The 17,475-nt window shown below is 33.1% G+C and overlaps 2 protein-coding genes across 5 annotated transcripts; one reads left to right on the top strand and one right to left on the bottom strand.

Moving 5' to 3' along the window:
• The first annotated feature begins 241 nt into the window (after positions 1 to 241).
• LOC145047386 (ISWI chromatin-remodeling complex ATPase CHR11-like) lies at positions 242 to 8,008 on the top strand. Of its 4 annotated transcripts, none has more exons than XM_078995643.1 (25): positions 242 to 556; positions 1,456 to 1,587; positions 1,723 to 1,835; positions 1,931 to 2,034; positions 2,240 to 2,337; positions 2,433 to 2,612; positions 2,702 to 2,923; positions 3,007 to 3,141; positions 3,365 to 3,647; positions 3,839 to 3,912; positions 3,999 to 4,219; positions 4,298 to 4,385; positions 4,463 to 4,556; positions 4,706 to 4,894; positions 4,976 to 5,007; positions 5,095 to 5,171; positions 5,270 to 5,359; positions 5,688 to 5,760; positions 6,038 to 6,092; positions 6,165 to 6,226; positions 6,304 to 6,469; positions 6,553 to 6,731; positions 6,833 to 7,048; positions 7,554 to 7,655; positions 7,781 to 8,008. In XM_078995643.1, exons 1-25 carry the CDS (start codon positions 353 to 355, stop codon positions 7,796 to 7,798), a joined length of 3,207 nt encoding a protein of 1,068 aa, XP_078851769.1. In that variant the 5' UTR covers positions 242 to 352; the 3' UTR covers positions 7,799 to 8,008. The 4 variants fall into 4 exon arrangements, with proteins under 4 accessions (XP_078851769.1, XP_078851771.1, XP_078851772.1 ...); XM_078995645.1 differs by having other exon boundaries at positions 6,041 to 6,092; XM_078995646.1 differs by having other exon boundaries at positions 6,041 to 6,092; positions 6,168 to 6,226.
• A 4,852-nt stretch (positions 8,009 to 12,860) lies between these two features.
• Positions 12,861 to 17,275, bottom strand: LOC145048930 (serine/threonine-protein kinase PBL27-like). Its single transcript, XM_078997581.1, has 5 exons — positions 16,839 to 17,275; positions 16,384 to 16,577; positions 15,928 to 16,117; positions 15,407 to 15,789; positions 12,861 to 13,153 (listed from the first exon to the last, which is right to left on the bottom strand). The coding sequence occupies exons 1-5, from the start codon at positions 16,942 to 16,944 to the stop codon at positions 12,947 to 12,949; spliced, it is 1,080 nt and encodes a 359-aa protein (XP_078853707.1). The 5' UTR covers positions 16,945 to 17,275; the 3' UTR covers positions 12,861 to 12,946.
• Positions 17,276 to 17,475: the final 200 nt, after the last annotated feature.

Consider the following 17,475-nt stretch of genomic DNA (forward strand, 5'->3'; position numbering starts at 1 on the left):
TTCTTTTAAAAAAAAAACCAAATCACACTTTTACAAACCTTAACAAATATAATAAAATCCGACCCGTTTTCCACATGTTCACCCTCCAAAACCCGACCCATTTCTCACAATTTACATCACAATATCCCCACTCACGAAAAGCGGGAAAGAAGCCAATTACATGTTGAACCGGCGGGAATTTTCCCACACTCCAAATAAGCAAAAATTGGGTCTATAAATATCAATATCCCAGAAATGCCCATCTTTTGTGTTTTCTCTCTCTTCGCAACTCATTAAGTCGGCCATTTGCCCCTTATTTTTTTCTACCTCACCAGATTTACACAACTGAGAAGGAAAACCCTCGAAGATCTCCATGGCAAGACGCTCCAAATCGAAGGACTCCACGGAGGAATCTCTGTCTAATTCGTCAGAGGAGGAGCAGGTCAATGACCAGGAGGAAGAAGATGAGGAGGAATTGGAAGCCGTTGCACGGCCTGTTGATTCTGATGAAGATGAAAACGCCACACCCGCAGTTGACGCCACCGGTGAGGAGCAAGACGATGAGGAAGAAGACGAGGTTTGTTTTTTTGGATATCGTGCTTTAAGACTGATTTTTGCCGCTTTGGTTACTTTTGATTATACATGTTTGGGATATGAAGCATTTCTCGGTGTTTTAAGATGCATTTTGGAGCGATTTGTCTGGCTTAGGGTTTTGTGCTGCGGGATTTGTTTGCTTTTAGTATGATCCTTTGGCGTGTTAGGGAGTGTGGTTTTTAGGGTTTTGGTTCGTTTTTTTTCTGCGTAGCTGCAGCTTTTTCATGCATTTCCTTTGAAAAAGAGAGCCTGCTGATTTGTCGACATTTTTGCTTCTAGATGCCGTATTCCAATAATGTTTTCACCATGCTTAGCCTCTCTCATCGTATGTTTTGATTTTTTCTGTTGTTATTGGCGTTTTTGTTTAAAATGATGGGTTTTTTGATCTGTGGAGTTTGGCATTTGTTGATAACTGCTTGCTATTTGAATGATAGTAAGCGTGAACTGATAGACATCAGGCTGGACAGGAAGATGATTGGAAATAAAAATTGCAATTTGCAAGAGAACGCAACTTGAAATATATAAAAAAACTATATTTATACTCACAACAAGTATAAAGATTAATTTGCAGGGGATAAAATGAATCAGAAAGTCTCAACTAGGGCTGAATCACAATAAACAAACTTAAGCATTATAAACTTTCTAGGAAGCTGTACTAGCGATTTGGTTTGATTTTATCGCTTTAATATGCTTGTTGGAATCAAGTTATACATAATGATATTTGGGATTTGTATGTAGAATTCATCCAGCTTTACTGTATTCATGCAATTGTTATCATTCTAAGTAGTACTTTTCAAAGGGTGTTTGAAACTAAAGGTATTATGTGATGAATCAGTGTTGTTTCTTTGAGTATAAGTAACACGATCTCAACATTACTTGCAGGATGACAATGATGAGGCCAACAATGAAATTAGTCATCGTGAAAAGGCAAGGTTAAAGGAGATGCAGAGGTTGAAGAGACAAAAGATACAAGACATACTTGATCAACAAAATGCTACTATTGAGGCTGATATGGTGCGTGATACAGAAAAACATACTTCAAAGTTGATATATATATATATATATATATATATATATATATATATATATATTTTAATGTTCATCAAAATCAATTAATGTGGCTTGGTTATTGTTATTAAACTATGACAGAATAGCAAGGGAAAGGGAAGATTGAAGTTCTTACTGCAGCAAACAGAACTATTTGCTCATTTTGCCAAAAGTGATGCATCTGCTTCTCAGAAAAAGGGAAAGGGAAAGGAAAGGTGAGAACTTTACTGATTTGGTAATTTTAAAACCTCATAATTAACATTCATGAAGCATATTTGATGATTATTTATGTGCTCTTTTTTCTGCTTAGGGGTCGTCATGCTTCAAAGTTGACTGAAGAAGAAGAAGATGAAGAATATCTCAAAGAGGAAGAAGCTGGAGCAGGACATACACGTTTGTTGGTGCAGCCTTCTTGTAAGATTCCCCCTTTTTCCTCTTTAGACTTGTGTCATTAGATTTAAGATTGAATCTTTAAAATAATTCAATAACCACTATAATTCTACTTTGTTTAGATTACTGGGTATGATTTGTTACATTGTCTTGAAAGCAAATTGAGAAAACTTTTGACTTTGAAGTGGTTTCTGAATTTTGACTTTGGGTTATGTTGAAATCTTAACAGGCATAACAGGGAAGATGAGAGATTATCAACTTGCTGGGTTAAATTGGATGATAAGACTATATGAGAATGGTATAAATGGAATTCTTGCAGATGAGATGGTATGTTAATGATCTTTATCCTTATCATCACTTCAAAATTCACTCAACTCACCTGATAATGATTAATGAATATTCTTTTTTTATTATTATTTCAGGGACTTGGAAAAACTCTACAAACCATCTCATTACTTGGTTATTTGCATGAATTTAGAGGAATAACTGGACCCCACATGGTTGTGGCTCCTAAGTCTACACTTGGTAACTGGATGAATGAAATTAAACGTTTTTGCCCAATATTGCGTGCTGTAAAGTTTCTTGGTAATCCAGACGAAAGGGTATGCTTTTAAATTTTGATTTTAGTTATTTCAAAACTAGTTTTTAACTTTTTATACACTTGTAAACTATTAACACCTGATATTTACAGAAATACATACGTGAAGAGCTACTTGTTGCTGGAAAGTTTGATGTATGTGTCACCAGTTTTGAAATGGCTATTAAAGAGAAGACTACCTTACGTCGATTTAGCTGGCGTTATATAATAATTGATGAAGCTCATAGAATTAAGAATGAGAATTCTCTTCTTTCAAAGACCATGAGAATTTACAATACAAATTATCGTCTCCTTATCACTGGCACACCACTTCAGGTTTTTAATTTGTATTTTCTTTACTTACTTCTGTATGTTTGGATTTTTATGTTGATCAATGTTTTTTTTGGGTGTTTACACAGAACAACCTTCATGAGCTTTGGGCACTGCTGAACTTTCTGCTACCTGAGATTTTTAGTTCTGCTGAAACCTTTGATGAGTGGTTTCAAATTTCTGGTGAAAATGATCAGGAAGAGGTTGTTCAACAGCTTCACAAGGTATAAGAAAAAAAAAGCTTGAAAGCACATTTATTTATATGTACAACGTGATAATAAGAAAAAGAAAACGAAAATACATACAATGCTATGAATATATATAAAATGTTGGTAAGCTGCTATTACAGACAAATAGTTGAAAGTGCATTGCTGTTTATTGCATCAAGTTTTTGATATTATCATTGTTTAAAGTGTCTTATTAATTTGCTTCTATCTCTGTGTTTAGGTGCTGAGACCTTTTCTTCTAAGAAGATTGAAGTCAGATGTTGAGAAAGGTTTACCTCCTAAAAAAGAAACCATTCTCAAGGTTGGAATGTCTCAAATGCAAAAACAGTATTACAAGGCCTTACTGCAGAAAGATCTTGAGGTTGTGAATGCTGGAGGTGAGAGAAAGCGGCTGTTGAATATTGCAATGCAGCTCAGAAAATGCTGCAATCATCCATATCTGTTTCAAGGAGCTGAACCTGGTCCTCCTTATACTACTGGCGACCATCTTGTAACAAATGCAGGTGAACCCCTCAACTTCTTCCCTATATCTAAAATGGTCCCTCCTAATTTGGACATGATCAAGTATATTACAATTATTATTTTATGCTGTATTTTGAAGAAATGGAATCTCTTGCATATAACCCTTTTGGTAAAATTGAAGTGTCTTGTTTTACCTGATGCTCACCATATGTATTTGGTGTTATAATGACAGGAAAAATGGTGCTTCTCGACAAGTTGCTTCCAAAATTGAAGGAACGTGATTCAAGGGTGTTGATATTCTCACAGGTATTTATATTATGCAGCATGAAAGTATTGGTTTAGTGAGGTATATTTGTTATTATACTAAAAGAAATTGTGGTATGCTGTTATAGATGACAAGGCTGCTGGACATTCTAGAAGATTACTTGATGTTTCGTGGATATTTATATTGTCGTATTGATGGAAACACTGGAGGTGAAGATCGTGATGCCTCCATTGATGCTTTTAATAAGCCAGGAAGTGAAAAGTTTGTGTTTTTATTATCAACAAGAGCTGGAGGCCTTGGTATCAATCTTGCCACTGCAGATATTGTCATTTTGTATGACAGTGACTGGTAAGTGAGACTGGAGTTTATTTTTATTTTTAAAAAATTGGTGGTTTTGTTTAATTGAATATAAAATTTATTTTGCAGGAATCCACAAGTGGATTTGCAAGCTCAGGATCGTGCTCATAGAATTGGGCAGAAGAAAGAAGTTCAAGTGTTCCGATTTTGCACTGAGGTTTCTTTAGCTTCTTTCCTTTTCATCTGATTTATAGCTGAAATGTTTGTTTGCTAATTTTAATGGACTATAAACAGTACACTATAGAGGAGAAAGTCATTGAAAGAGCTTATAAAAAGCTTGCACTTGATGCTTTGGTTATTCAACAAGGACGTTTAGCAGAGCAAAAGAGTAAGCATTTCTTCATTTCAGCTTTTTACTAGTTTTCTTTCCTTCTAAAAACATTATTTTAAACAAATTCTCCTTGGTTTACTCAGAAAGACTTTTCATATCATGTGGGTGTTTTATATTTCTATGTGTCATCTTTTTTTTTTTGGCAGCTGTAAACAAAGATGAGCTGCTACAAATGGTGAGGTTTGGTGCTGAAATGGTATTCAGTTCAAAGGACAGCACAATAACAGATGAAGATATTGACAGAATCATTGCTAAGGGAGAAGAGGCAACTGCTGAACTTGATGCTAAGATGAAAAAGTTCACAGAAGATGCAATCAAGTTCAAAATGGATGACAGTATGTACTACATTTAATAATAATGCGTCTTCATTATTAATTACTTTACTTTACTAAGTTTTTAATGGATTTCATATGCAGCTGCTGATTTGTATGATTTCGATGATGACAAGGTATTCCATTGTTTACTTCTTTTGTGATTATCTTTTATTGCTGTGTGGCTTTCTTATCATAACTTATTTGTATTTTAATTTATGAAGGATGAAAACAAGGTTGACTTTAAGAAGATTGTGAGTGATAATTGGGTCGAGCCTCCAAAAAGAGAGAGGAAGCGCAAGTAATTATTGATTTTTTTTTTTTAAGTTCTGATTTATTATATTAAATGATCATGAAATCTTTCTGTTGCTTAAAATTAATTGTTGTTATTCTTTTCAGCTACTCAGAATCAGAATACTTCAAGCAAACAATGCGACAAAGTGGTCCTGCAAGGCCAAAGGAGCCTAGGATTCCTCGCATGCCACAATTGTAAGTTCTTTACACCTTTGATTTTTTTTTTCTGTTACAATCTTGTACTTTCAGAGGTTTTTTAAGCCACTGTTCTATGAAAAATTGATCCAAGTATAACCTTTTACTTTTAGTTAGTGCTTTTTTACTTTCAAAAATTGTTTTGTATTTGGATGACATTTCTATAATGGGTAGGTTTTATAAAGTCTAAGGCTGTAATGAGAAGTGAAATTATGTTTCCTTAATGAACAAATAATGAAAGCTTGTTGCTGTTTCTTGGATCTACCTTTTTTTTTTATAGGATTTGTTTTGGAACTTAACAATCATTTGAAAAATGTGTTTAATGCAGGCATGACTTCCAGTTCTTTAACACTCAGAGGCTAAGTGAGCTCTATGAGAAAGAAGTGCGGTATCTCATGGTGGTATTGACTTTACCCCTTGAACTCTCCTTTATCTTTCATTAGACTGCTTTGTCAACATGAGAAGGGCGTTTATGTCTTTTGCATAGATGAGAATTAAAAATCAAGTCCTGTCTTACCTTTTTTTCCATCTTTTTCAATGGAAAACTTGCAATTTGTCCTATTTACAAAGTCCAATGCATGCCAAAGACGATACAAGTTTTGCTGATGAAGATGAGAAGGGCATTTATGTCTTTTCTACTCACCCTTAATTCACTTGCTTTGTTTCTTGAATTTTTAGCAGGCACAGCAGAAGAATCAAGTGAAAGACTCCATAGAAGTTGATGAGCCAGAAGGTACAAGAGAAGCTAGCTAATCTTGTGTGTTTGTTTTATTAAAAAAACATACTAATTATGTTGTTAATTCAGTAGAGGTGGGAGATCCTTTGACTGCTGAAGAGCAAGAAGAAAAAGAGAAACTACTGGAAGAAGTATGTCTTGATTTTAATATTTTCCACTGTTCCTTATTATGATTATTAATTAATATTATTACTATTGTCGATTCCAGGGATTCTCAACATGGAGTAGAAGAGACTTCAATACTTTCATTAGGGCTTGTGAGAAGTATGGTAGGAGTGATGTGGGTAGTATTGCTTCTGAAATGGAAGGCAAATCAGAAGAGGAAGTTGAAAGATACGCTGCAGTCTTTAAGGAAAGATACAAGGAACTGAATGGTAAATTATTAAATTTGCTACTTGTTAGAGTTTGAGTCCATATGTGAATATTTGACTTGTTTTTTTTTTGTTTTTTGTAACAGATTATGATAGAATAATTAAGAATATTGAAAGAGGGGAGGCTAGAATTTCTCGTAAAGATGAAATAATGAAAGCAATTGGAAAGAAATTAGACCGTTACAAAAACCCTTGGCTGGAGCTCAAAATCCAATACGGTCAGAACAAAGGCAAGCTCTACAATGAGGAATGTGATCGGTTCATGGTAAGTAAGAAAAAAACCACTAGAAACAAACAAACAAACAGACAAACAAAAGTAGATTGCTATGTTAGTTATTAATCTCAATCATTTTAAAACTTTTATAGATTTGCATGGTTCATAAACTTGGGTATGGAAACTGGGACGAATTGAAGGCTGCATTTAGAACATCACCTTTGTTCAGATTTGATTGGTTTGTTAAGTCAAGAACCACTCAAGAACTTGCAAGGAGATGTGATACTCTCATTCGATTGGTGGAGAGGGAAAATCAAGAGTATGATGAGAGAGAGAGACAGGCTCGTAAAGAAAAGAAACTTTCCAAGGTTTGACATTTTTTTAACAAATCTTAAATTTTGCACTTTTGTTCCCAAATTATAGAAATGCAAGTAAATTTATTGCTGATTTTTTCAATTTTGGTCTCAGAAAGTTTTCTTTTGCATTTTTTCTTAACCTTTTGGGTTCTTTTCCAAGAAAATGACTTTTTAAGACCAAAACTGAAAAAGTAAGCTAAACTTGAGGACCAAAGTTGTAATCAACTCCATAAGTTTTTCCTGGAACAGTAACCAAAAATGTATTTTATTCTAAAAAAATATTTGAGAAAAATGATGCTGACACACTTGGAGAATAAGTTTGTAGAAGGTGAGGGCATAATGGGAAAGCTTCTTTTTTTCCAGACCTTAGTTTGTTTTATAGCAAGTTAAAAAGGAACATGAATACATAAAAGCTTTTATTTGATTAAGTTAAAAAGAAATGACATTTGTTGTGCTTTTATTTTGTTGCCTGCTATTTTATAAATTGATAAGTTTTGAAACTTTGATTAATTTATAGAACTCAACTCCATCAAAGCGGGCCATAGCAAGGCAAACAGAGAGTCCACCTTCTACTATAAAGAAGCGAAAGCAATCATCAATGGATGACTATGTTAACTCGGTATTGCAATTGCCCCTAAACTACCTATACACACAAAAAATGTTTTTTTTTTTCATACTTGCTAAAATGCAATAAAAACACTGTATTTTATAAAATTTGATGTGTAGTGAATTGCGATTTTGCAGGGAAAGAAGGGCAAATGAAAGTGAGGTGCTTACTAATATTTTGATTTTTGAGACATTGGAGGCATTGATGTAGTCGTAATAGTAATAGTAGAATGACTGTATGTATATGAATCGGCATTTATAATAGCCATTGCCATTTGTCTCTTATTTTCTTAGTTTTGTGTCTGAATTCCAAATAGTGTTTCTGGATGTTTGGCTTCTATATCAACCAACTATCTCTAATCATCATATGATAACCTATCCCCTCCCTCTTTTATTTATTTCTTTTGTCAAATTTGAAATTGATGTTACTGTTGATACAACTTCAACAAAAACTAGCCTTAAAAGTGTAACTAAAAATTCTGTAAAAGTTCAAAGTAATTGAAAAAAAAATTCCAACAAATAGTGTGTTTGAAAAATCAATGGAATGGATTTGTGTCGAATTAAATTTGTGACCAACTGATTATTATTATCTTTAAGATAAACCCAAACAATGTAAATTTAACACCTTATCTACTACAAAAAGACCAGACTAACCCTGAAAACTCTTGCATAAAACTATTTCACCGGTTGTTTTTTAAATGTAACATTTTTTTTAATAAAAACAAACTTTTAGTGGCTAAAATATAAGAAACTTTTTCTAATGAAAAAAGTTTAAAAATAAATTTTATAGAATTTGGTTTTTAAATAGTGAACAATTGTCATAATCCTTTTGTTTGTGTTATTTACTTAAGCAATTTAATTATATTAAAAGTTTTTGGGAAAATAACTTAGGAGGGTAACTATCTTTTGTTCGTGTTTATGTATTGACAATTTTTTCTTTTTTGTACATAATAAAACAATTAATCTGTTTTAACGGTTTAAAATACACCAATATTACCGATTAATATATGTTTTAACCGGTAACTTAAAGGGAAAATGAATTACGAGGGTAACTACTTTTTATCCGTGTTCACATATTAGCAACTTCTTATTTTTTGTACATAAGAAAAGCAACTAACTTGTTTTAACTGTGTAACATCCCAAAAATCATGAATAAAAGTTTCGTTTTTAATTTAATACTAAAACCATAATTATCAAACCATTAATTTAATACTCCGGCATCGGGCCCTGCCCAACATCAGGCCCCGTCCGGCATCGAGCTCCGCTCGGTATACAAATCTGTCTCTCTTAGGCCTCGCCCACTAAACACATGCAATCATATAACATGCTAACACATAAAGAAACATACTCTACCGTATCACTGTCCTAAGAAACATACTCTGCTAATAATGAGATACGAAACTTCGTCTGTACTCAATTAGTTCCAGCCAGGGCTTCAGCAGTGCAAGGTGAGTCTCCTCACTGTGTCAATGGGTCTAAGGCCATAATGTCAGCCCATGTAGTCTATGAGTAGGAAGACCCGGGGGCTAGCCCTAGGTATTGTATGCTAGTATGTTATTCCAGACCAAGGTCCGATGTCGGGCGGGTGCCCGAAGAATGTTTACATGTTAGATTATACTTGTTGTCTGTGTGATACTTGTATGTGCCTGGTAAGGAGGTGAGTGTGGGCAAGGTCCAATATCTCATCACTAGCTGAATACGGACGATGTTTTGTATCTCATTATTAGCAGAGTATGTTTCTTAGGACAAATATATACTAGAGTATGTTTCTTTATGTGTTAGCATGTTATATGATTGTATGTGTTTAACGGGTGGGACCAGGAGACAGGTGGGGCCTAAGAGAGACATACCTATATACCGAGCAAGGCTCGATGCCAGGCAGGGCCTGATGCCAGGCGGGGCCCGATGTTGGAGTATTAAATTAATGGTTTGACAATTATGGTTTTAGTATTAAATTAAAAACGAAGTTTTTGGTCATGATTTTTGAGATGTTACACAGTTAAAACAAGTTAGTTGCTTTCTTATGTACAAAAAATAAGAAGTTGCCAACATGTGAACACGGATAAGAGGTAGTTACCCTCCTAAGTCAGTTTCCCTTTGAGTTACCGGTTAAAACATGTATTAGCCGGTAATATTGGTGTAATTTAAACAGTTAAAACAAGCTAGTTGCTTTATTATGTACAAAAAAAAGAAGTTGCCAATATGTGAACACGGATAAAAGGTAGTTACCCTCCTAAGTCATTTTCCCAAAGTTTTTATTTATAAAAGAATTATAGATAAGAAAATTTTGGTACATAGTGATTATTAGTTATTTTTATAAAATAAGAATACTAATATCTATAAAGAGCACTTTACTCTTTTTGTAAATTTTACATTCCAATTGCTTTAATCGAACTTGTAAACCAAACAAGTTTCATTATTACCTGTCAACCAAACACATTACATATTCAATATTTTTTTAGATTCCAATTTCTCTTACAAGTTCAATTTCGTTACCAAACATTAAAATTTCTCTAATTTTTTGATTTCAGCAATTGTATGCGGCTATTTATTATTACTATTTTGTGGAGAAGGGTATTGTGGCTTTTAACAGCCGGTTTTTAAACTTTGACTCTGTTACATGCTCTAATCAGTCACCCATATGATCAAATAAAGAAACACATGTCATAATATTAAAGAATTAAGAATTCACCCCTTCAATCCAGCTTTATATTTTCCTAACTTTCCGTAATAATTCGTTTTTTGTCCATTAAGTATATATATATATATATATATATATATATATATATATATATATATATATATATATATATATATATATATATATATATATATATATATATATATATATATTAAGAATTCACCCCTTCAATCCCGCTTTATATTTTCCTAACTTTCCGTAATAATTCGTTTTTTGTCCATTAAGTGTATATATATATATATATATATATATATATATATATATATATATATATATATATATATATATATATATATATATATATATATATATATATATATATATATATATATATATATATATATATAGAGAGAGAGAGAGAGAGAGAGAGAGAGAGAGAGAGAGAGAGAGAGAGAGAGAGAGAGTTAGGTTCAAATGTTTTTAGCAACTATTGTGTGATTAAATACACCAATGAGAATTCAAGAAATAATAAATAATTAATTAAATCATTAAAGTGTATTTTGGACCTTTTGTACTTTTATTTAAGGAAATTATTTAATTGAAATCATTCAATTAAGGAAATAAACTAATCATTCAATTAAGGAATAAAACTAAATATATTTGACCTAGTTATGTTTGTGGCTGAACACTTCATCATCGGCATCAACACCATCACCATCAACCTAGTTATGTTGTTGCTGTCTTCCGTTCGTTCTTCCCCTGCTTCGACCGAGTTCCTTTTGTCCCTGATCAAATGAAGACGAGAATCGGAGATGCTTTCGTCACCACCACTAAGCGTATGTTTCTATCTCCACCTTCAGTTTCTCAAATTCTAGAAAACAACGCTCATTCAAATCCCTAATTTCCCAATCTATCCTGGCTTCTAAGCGTCAGTGTCAACGGTTTCCATGTCCAAAATCGTAGCAGTAGGGTTTCGTCGGGTTCGTGTCAATTCAGGAACAGAAAAATCACTGTGCGCATGATTGGGAACTAAAGAGATTCTGATTTTGTCTCGCGACTCGGCGCCGGTCATATGCGCCGCATGGAGCTTGGTAGCGCTGGCGCCAGAAGTTTGTTCCGCTCCTCTACAAAGTCTAGATCAGTCAAAGCTCAAGCCTCCGGTTTGTTTCATTGGATTATGCTCTCTATTTACACTTCATAATTCGATCCAATTTTGCGCACAACTATTATGTGTATTGGTGTTTGATCTAATGTCATTTGATGAACAACTTAACCGAACTAATTGAATCACATAAGAATCAAATGACATTAGACATTCAGTTTAGAATCACAATTTTCTAACACAAATGATCAAATTAAGATGGAGATATTACTCATCTCAAGATCCAATCAAAGTCTTCTGGATCAGTTTTGCCTTACGTTGGTATTGCAAGTCTGGGAGCAATATTGTTCGGATATCATCTAGGGTACATCACATAATTCTACATCATAAAATTACTACTGTTCTATAATATAATTCTCATCTAATTCCAAATCTGTTTTCTGCTTCAGTGTTGTTAATGGTGCACTTGAGTATCTTGCCAAGGATCTTAATTGGTATTGCTGAAAACAATTAGCTGGAACAAATGCGGTTGTGTATTATTCCACTTTTGTATGGAATACAATTCTAGGTTGTTTGTGCCTTTTTATTTTTCATCAACACAAATTAATTTACTCTTTGAACCTTGTGGTATGCATTCTGAATCAAATATGTTGCTGAAAATTATGTATTCTACCAGAATAGAATCGATATATTCTGCCAGAATGTATTATATGTATTCTGTTATATTCTATTTATTCTACCAGAATATATTAAGTGATAGTTAATTGCAAGTAACATGTTTTTAACAATTATTAGTTTTTGTTGTATTTGTGATAGGAATGGCTGGAAGAAGGCGTTGAAGACCTTCATATTCTTTTAGAATATATGTATAATTATATTAAAATGTATAAGGATTTTAGTCTGTAAGAACATGTATGAATTTGTATTTAAGTTCGGATGTATAAGAATATATTAGGATGTTTGTTATTTTTCAACATCTGATTCAAAAATTTTGTTTTTCTTCAATGATATTCTATTAGAATAAAATTCTGAAAGAGCATCATTCTAACAAAATAATATTCTATTAGAATAATATTCTGAAAGAGCATCATTCTAACAAAAAATATTCTGACAGAATATAATCGGTAAAAATTGAAATTAAATTAATTAAAAAATTCAGATTTTTTTAAATTAGGAGAATTAATCATCCCTAAAAATCCGAACATTTCCTTTTATAAATGTAGTTAATTGTCCAAAATACCCTTTTGCTAAAAATTGTGTGATTATATGGTACATGTGACCCCATTGTAATATCATACACTTTCAAATCATGTCCATTGATTAATTTCATCAATTGGTCCAGATCTGTGCATTCTGACACACAATACTTAATAAAAACAAAATAACCTAAGCCTATATATATATATATATATATATATATATATATATATATATATATATATATATATATATATATATATATATATATATATATATATATATATAGCTTACAACCTTACATGCCCTGTTAAGTACATTAAGTCAAACCCACAACCCACAATCTTCGTTTCTGTTTTGACACTTAGGCATTAGGGTCGTAAGTTGATGAAGCTATATATGTTAAAGCAGCCACAACAGAACTAATGTCAGGCCTTGCAGCAATCCCTTCCTGAATACACATTGCTGCAACAACAAGTGCTTCTTTAAGTCTTTTCGGTGGATATCGCCCTTCCAGCAATGGATCCGCCATTTCCGCATACTTTTTCCTATCTTTCAAAAGTGGCCGTGCCTACAAATTGTAACATAAAGTCAAATCCAAAATGACATAACAACTTTGTACTGTGTTTGACATGTAATAGGACGAAAATTGAAAAATTTATCATCCCATCCAAAAAGATGGGGTAAAGACCCGCTTTCAATCTTTTTGCTTGTGCAAAAGACAAAAGACAAGAATATCCTTCTCGTCATTGAAAATAATCTTAGAAAGTTTGTCTAGTCAGGTCTAAAAATATCAATAAATGGAAATTGTCCTTTGTGATCATCAACTATGATGTTACATATCAACAATTTCAACAAATTGTCCTTAATGGACTTAATCACGTCATGGCTTTTTGCAGAAGGCTTTATGTGTCTTTCCTTTTAACTTAATACGAAAAGAACAACCTAACATAGAAAGTCATGAAAATGAGGCTTTCTCCATTAAGTCCAAAATATTTACAACTTTACCCTTGTTTATTTTTTCCTTCCATTTTATAAAATATCTTTTACACATTATTTATCAAACAACATTTTATCCTCCGCATAGAAAAAAAGAAATAGGGCCTTACCCAATAAACAAGATGTGTTCATCATGAACTTATACAGAAATTAAGTAGCACGTATATAATAAAAGAAAGTGAGGCGCAATTGACAAAATTGAAAAATGGTCCCTGTGGTATGCATTTTTTTGGGGTTTTAGTCAAAACAGTGATTTTTTTGGATTGGTGGTCCTTTTGAGGTAGTTTGTATGTGAAAATAGTCCCTCCAAAAATTGAAATGACTATAATACCCTTGGGGTATTTATTTTCCATTTTTTCTTTCATTTTTTTAAATTAAATATTTATTTATTTATTTTAACAATTAAAAAATAATGGAGGACTCTCTCTCTCTCTCTCTCTCTCTCTCAAGAAAACACACACACTCCAGATCATCAACATTCATCATCTTCCTTTTAGCCACCATCATCCATACATCAAGAATGTTGAACCCAAGCTTCCTTCTTCAACCACCGAAGCTGCACCACTGAAAACCCCACAACAAAAACATGCACCGAGGTAATCATCCTTTGTCACCATTGATCACAAACACCATGGGGAAGAGATACACACACACACTGAATCTTTATTTGGGTTTGATTTTGTTTATGGTGTCGATTTCGATTTTGTTTCTCCTTCTAACCAGAATCAAAAACCCATGGAACAACTCTGATTTTGTTTTCAATCAAGTTTTTAGTTTTATTTCATACTTCTATTTTGATTCCGTTCAAGTTTATTTCTTCAAGAACCCATATGAATTCCAGATTTCTTTTTAATTCAGGGCACACACGATGAAACACGATGAAACCGTTGAAATATGAGTTTGTTTTTAAATGTCAAACCTTTGATTTAGTTGCAGGTTCTCTAAGGGTTTTGGAGCAAGAAACCCCAATCTTTGATTTAGTTGACGTCCTGTAATGGTTTTTGAATAAGGATGAAGGTTTCATCTTCATCAGTTTTTGAGCAAGGATGAAGGTTCCCTAGTCACACCAGAAATCCATGTATGTGTGTGTCTTTTGGTTCCTCCCCTCATCTTGCCTCATCAACTTCCTCTTCCCTCCCACCTATTCTTCTTCACCATCGTTATCTCCCCCTGAACTCATCCCCAGATAAAAATTAAAACTTGTAAACAACACCAAACCAAAATCAAGAACAAACCATTAATCAATTCCCCCATCAAAATTAGAGGAAGGGAGAAGTATGGAGAGATAACAGGTGGGTAAATCGGCTTTTGGGTGAACAAGAATGGTGAAAATAGAACGGATTTTTTTTTTCCGAAAAACTGATCATTCCATCCTCGAAGATCGAATCGAATCAGGGGGAATTGATGAATTGATGAAGTGTAATCTAAAAAAATATAACAAATCAGGGGAGAAGGGTGGAGATTGAAAGAAGAGGGAAGGTTCGTCTGTTTGTGTGTGTGTGTGTGTGATGAAGTGATAGCTCGGGATGAGAGAGAGAGAGAGGTGGGTCTTCCATTATTTTTTAATTGTTAAAGTAAATAAATAGATATTTAATTTAAAAAAAATGAAAAAATAAATACCCCAAGGGTATTATAGTCATTTCAATTTTCGGAGGGACTATTTTCACATGCAAATTATCTCAAAAGGACCACCAATCCAAAAAAATCACTGTTTGAAATCCCAAAAAAATGCATACCACAGGGACCATTTTTGCAGTTTTGTCGGCACAAGTTGGTAATTCTCCAATAATACTTAACGAAAAAAAAAACATGGACATGGACTTACCCAATAAACAAGACACTGTTCTTCATAAGGTCGGGTGTAGTCAATGACTTTTCGACCTGTGATGAGTTCAAGGAAAATGAGTCCAAAACTATACACATCTGAATCAAAGATTATCGGACCTTCAGGGGCACAATGGGTATATGTTCCATCTACCCTAAAAGAAGGGCATGAGGTTAAATTGTCAAATGGAGTGTGTTTTCCAAGCTTAAAATTTGACAATTTTGGTTGGTATCCTTCATCAAGAAGAATGTTCGATGGTTTTAGGTCTCTGTATACAACAGAGGGATTTGATGTTTTATGAAGATATTCCAAACCCTTGGCTACACCAACTGCAATCTTCATCCTTGTGTTCCAGTCTAATGGTTTTTGATCTGGCAAAAGATCTGCAAACAAACATTTGTAAGTTGTCGTTTCTTTTTGAGTTAATGGATTTTTGGGATGTTTGAGAAAACTGAACCATTTAGTGCTGGATGATTTCAACATCTTAATGGTTAAGTGAAGTTAGGGTTCAAAAGGCTCACCATGTAAATGATCTTTGAGTGATCCCAAAGGCACAAACTTGTGAACAAGGAGAAGGTGGTCTCCATAAGTACAATAACCGATCAAGTTTACAAGATTTGCATGATGAAAAAGGCTAAGCTTCATAACCTCTTTAAAAAACTCTATGATTCCTTGATCACAGATTCGATGACGATGCTGCACTGAAACCACCTACAAACAAATTCATCTCGAAACCTTTGTGAAAAAAAAAGAAAAAAAAACATTCTGTAGATTACGATTTTGGCAAATTATACGTCAATTTATGTTTGTTGTGTTAGAAATATATAGATCGTGTAAGTATTATGGTTTTTACACTTAAAAACTTAAAAATTGCTAAATCATAATACTTACACGATCAAATTCTTGTATAAGATCCTGTTTTATGTGATTTATATTGAATGAGATATAATGAACTTGAGATCTTTGAGTGTAATTACCTGTCCGCTTCTTTCCAAACGACCTTTGTAAACACACCCGAAATCATCTTCTCCCATAAAACTCTCTATACAAAAATTCTTAGTTGCAGTAGCAAGCTCACGAAAAGTAAATTGTACAACACCATGTGCTGTTTCTCCATCTTTTGTGAATGTTATGCCCTTATGATCCAGATTATCACCAAATTTAAATTCATCTACACAAAGCTAAGAAAAGGTGTCAGTTTTGTCAACTATGTCGTTTAAAACCCCAACATCCACGTAAGCCCATATAAACAAGCGCAAATACAGAAAAACTTAACGGATTTCAACAGTTTTATCGATTTAGCAACGTAATATTTGTGCTATCTGATATCAAAATGGTAGTGCAGTGGTTTGATTGAAAAGAAACTAAATCCCCATAAACAATTAGCCATTTTCATAAGGCTAACACTAACAAGAGAAAAAGTGTTTGTTACCAGAAATAAGTATGCTGGGATGATGAGGGTATGAACCCTTTTCCCAATTCGTTGGCAATTGCTTTGCATCATTCGCTTCTTGGTTCGATGAAAAACAGCCACCCATATCAAAATCAAATCTTTTTGGCAGATTATAGTTTATGGGTTAATTACTTAATTGTAACAATGTAATTGATCACTGGTTCAAGAACAAGAACAGTAGTATTCTTCGACTGAGGGAATAAAGTTATCAACCTTATTCTCTATTTCTTTCTACGACTCTCAAAAAAGAGATGTTAACCCATGGGAAATTATGGTTTAACAACCAATTCGAGAACAAAGAATCAAAAAAGAGGAAGAAAAAAACGATTAGAAGAACAAAGAATCACCAAATCGAAGAATCTGTCAAAGTAATATGGGAAAACAGCGAGATAAAGTATGAGAAAAGTAAATTCAATTCGGAAAAGATTCTATCGTCCATTCCTAATTTTTTTAGACAACTTTTGATTTTTAATTAAAAAAAAAAAACTAAAAAATGTTTAACTAATGAAAAATATTATTTAAAATAATTTTTAATATAGAAGGAAAAGTTGGTTTTTCAAAAGTTAAAAATTCTATATTTTTGTAAGCTTTTTAACTGAAAAATTAACTTTTATCT

The sequence above is a fragment of the Lactuca saligna genome, chromosome 5 (assembly GCF_052625555.1).
Source record: "Lactuca saligna cultivar CGN05327 chromosome 5, ASM5262555v1, whole genome shotgun sequence".
Classification (NCBI taxonomy): Eukaryota; Viridiplantae; Streptophyta; class Magnoliopsida; order Asterales; family Asteraceae; genus Lactuca; species Lactuca saligna.

Bases quoted from the DNA above. Each gene is read 5' to 3' on its own strand.
- LOC145048930 (XM_078997581.1), bottom strand. From the start codon at position 16,944: ATGGGTGGCTGTTTTTCATCGAACCAAGAAGCGAATGATGCAAAGCAA. The intron at 16,578-16,838 runs GTAACAAACACT...AGCTTTGTGTAG, and splicing joins TCCCAGCATACTTATTTCTG to ATGAATTTAAATTTGGTGAT. The intron at 16,118-16,383 runs GTAATTACACTC...ATTTGTTTGTAG, and splicing joins GTTTGGAAAGAAGCGGACAG to GTGGTTTCAGTGCAGCATCG.
- LOC145047386 (XM_078995643.1), top strand. From the start codon at position 353: ATGGCAAGACGCTCCAAATCGAAGGACTCCACGGAGGAATCTCTGTCT. The intron at 1,836-1,930 runs GTGAGAACTTTA...TTTTCTGCTTAG, and splicing joins AAGGGAAAGGGAAAGGAAAG to GGGTCGTCATGCTTCAAAGT. The intron at 6,732-6,832 runs GTAAGTAAGAAA...AAACTTTTATAG, and splicing joins AGGAATGTGATCGGTTCATG to ATTTGCATGGTTCATAAACT.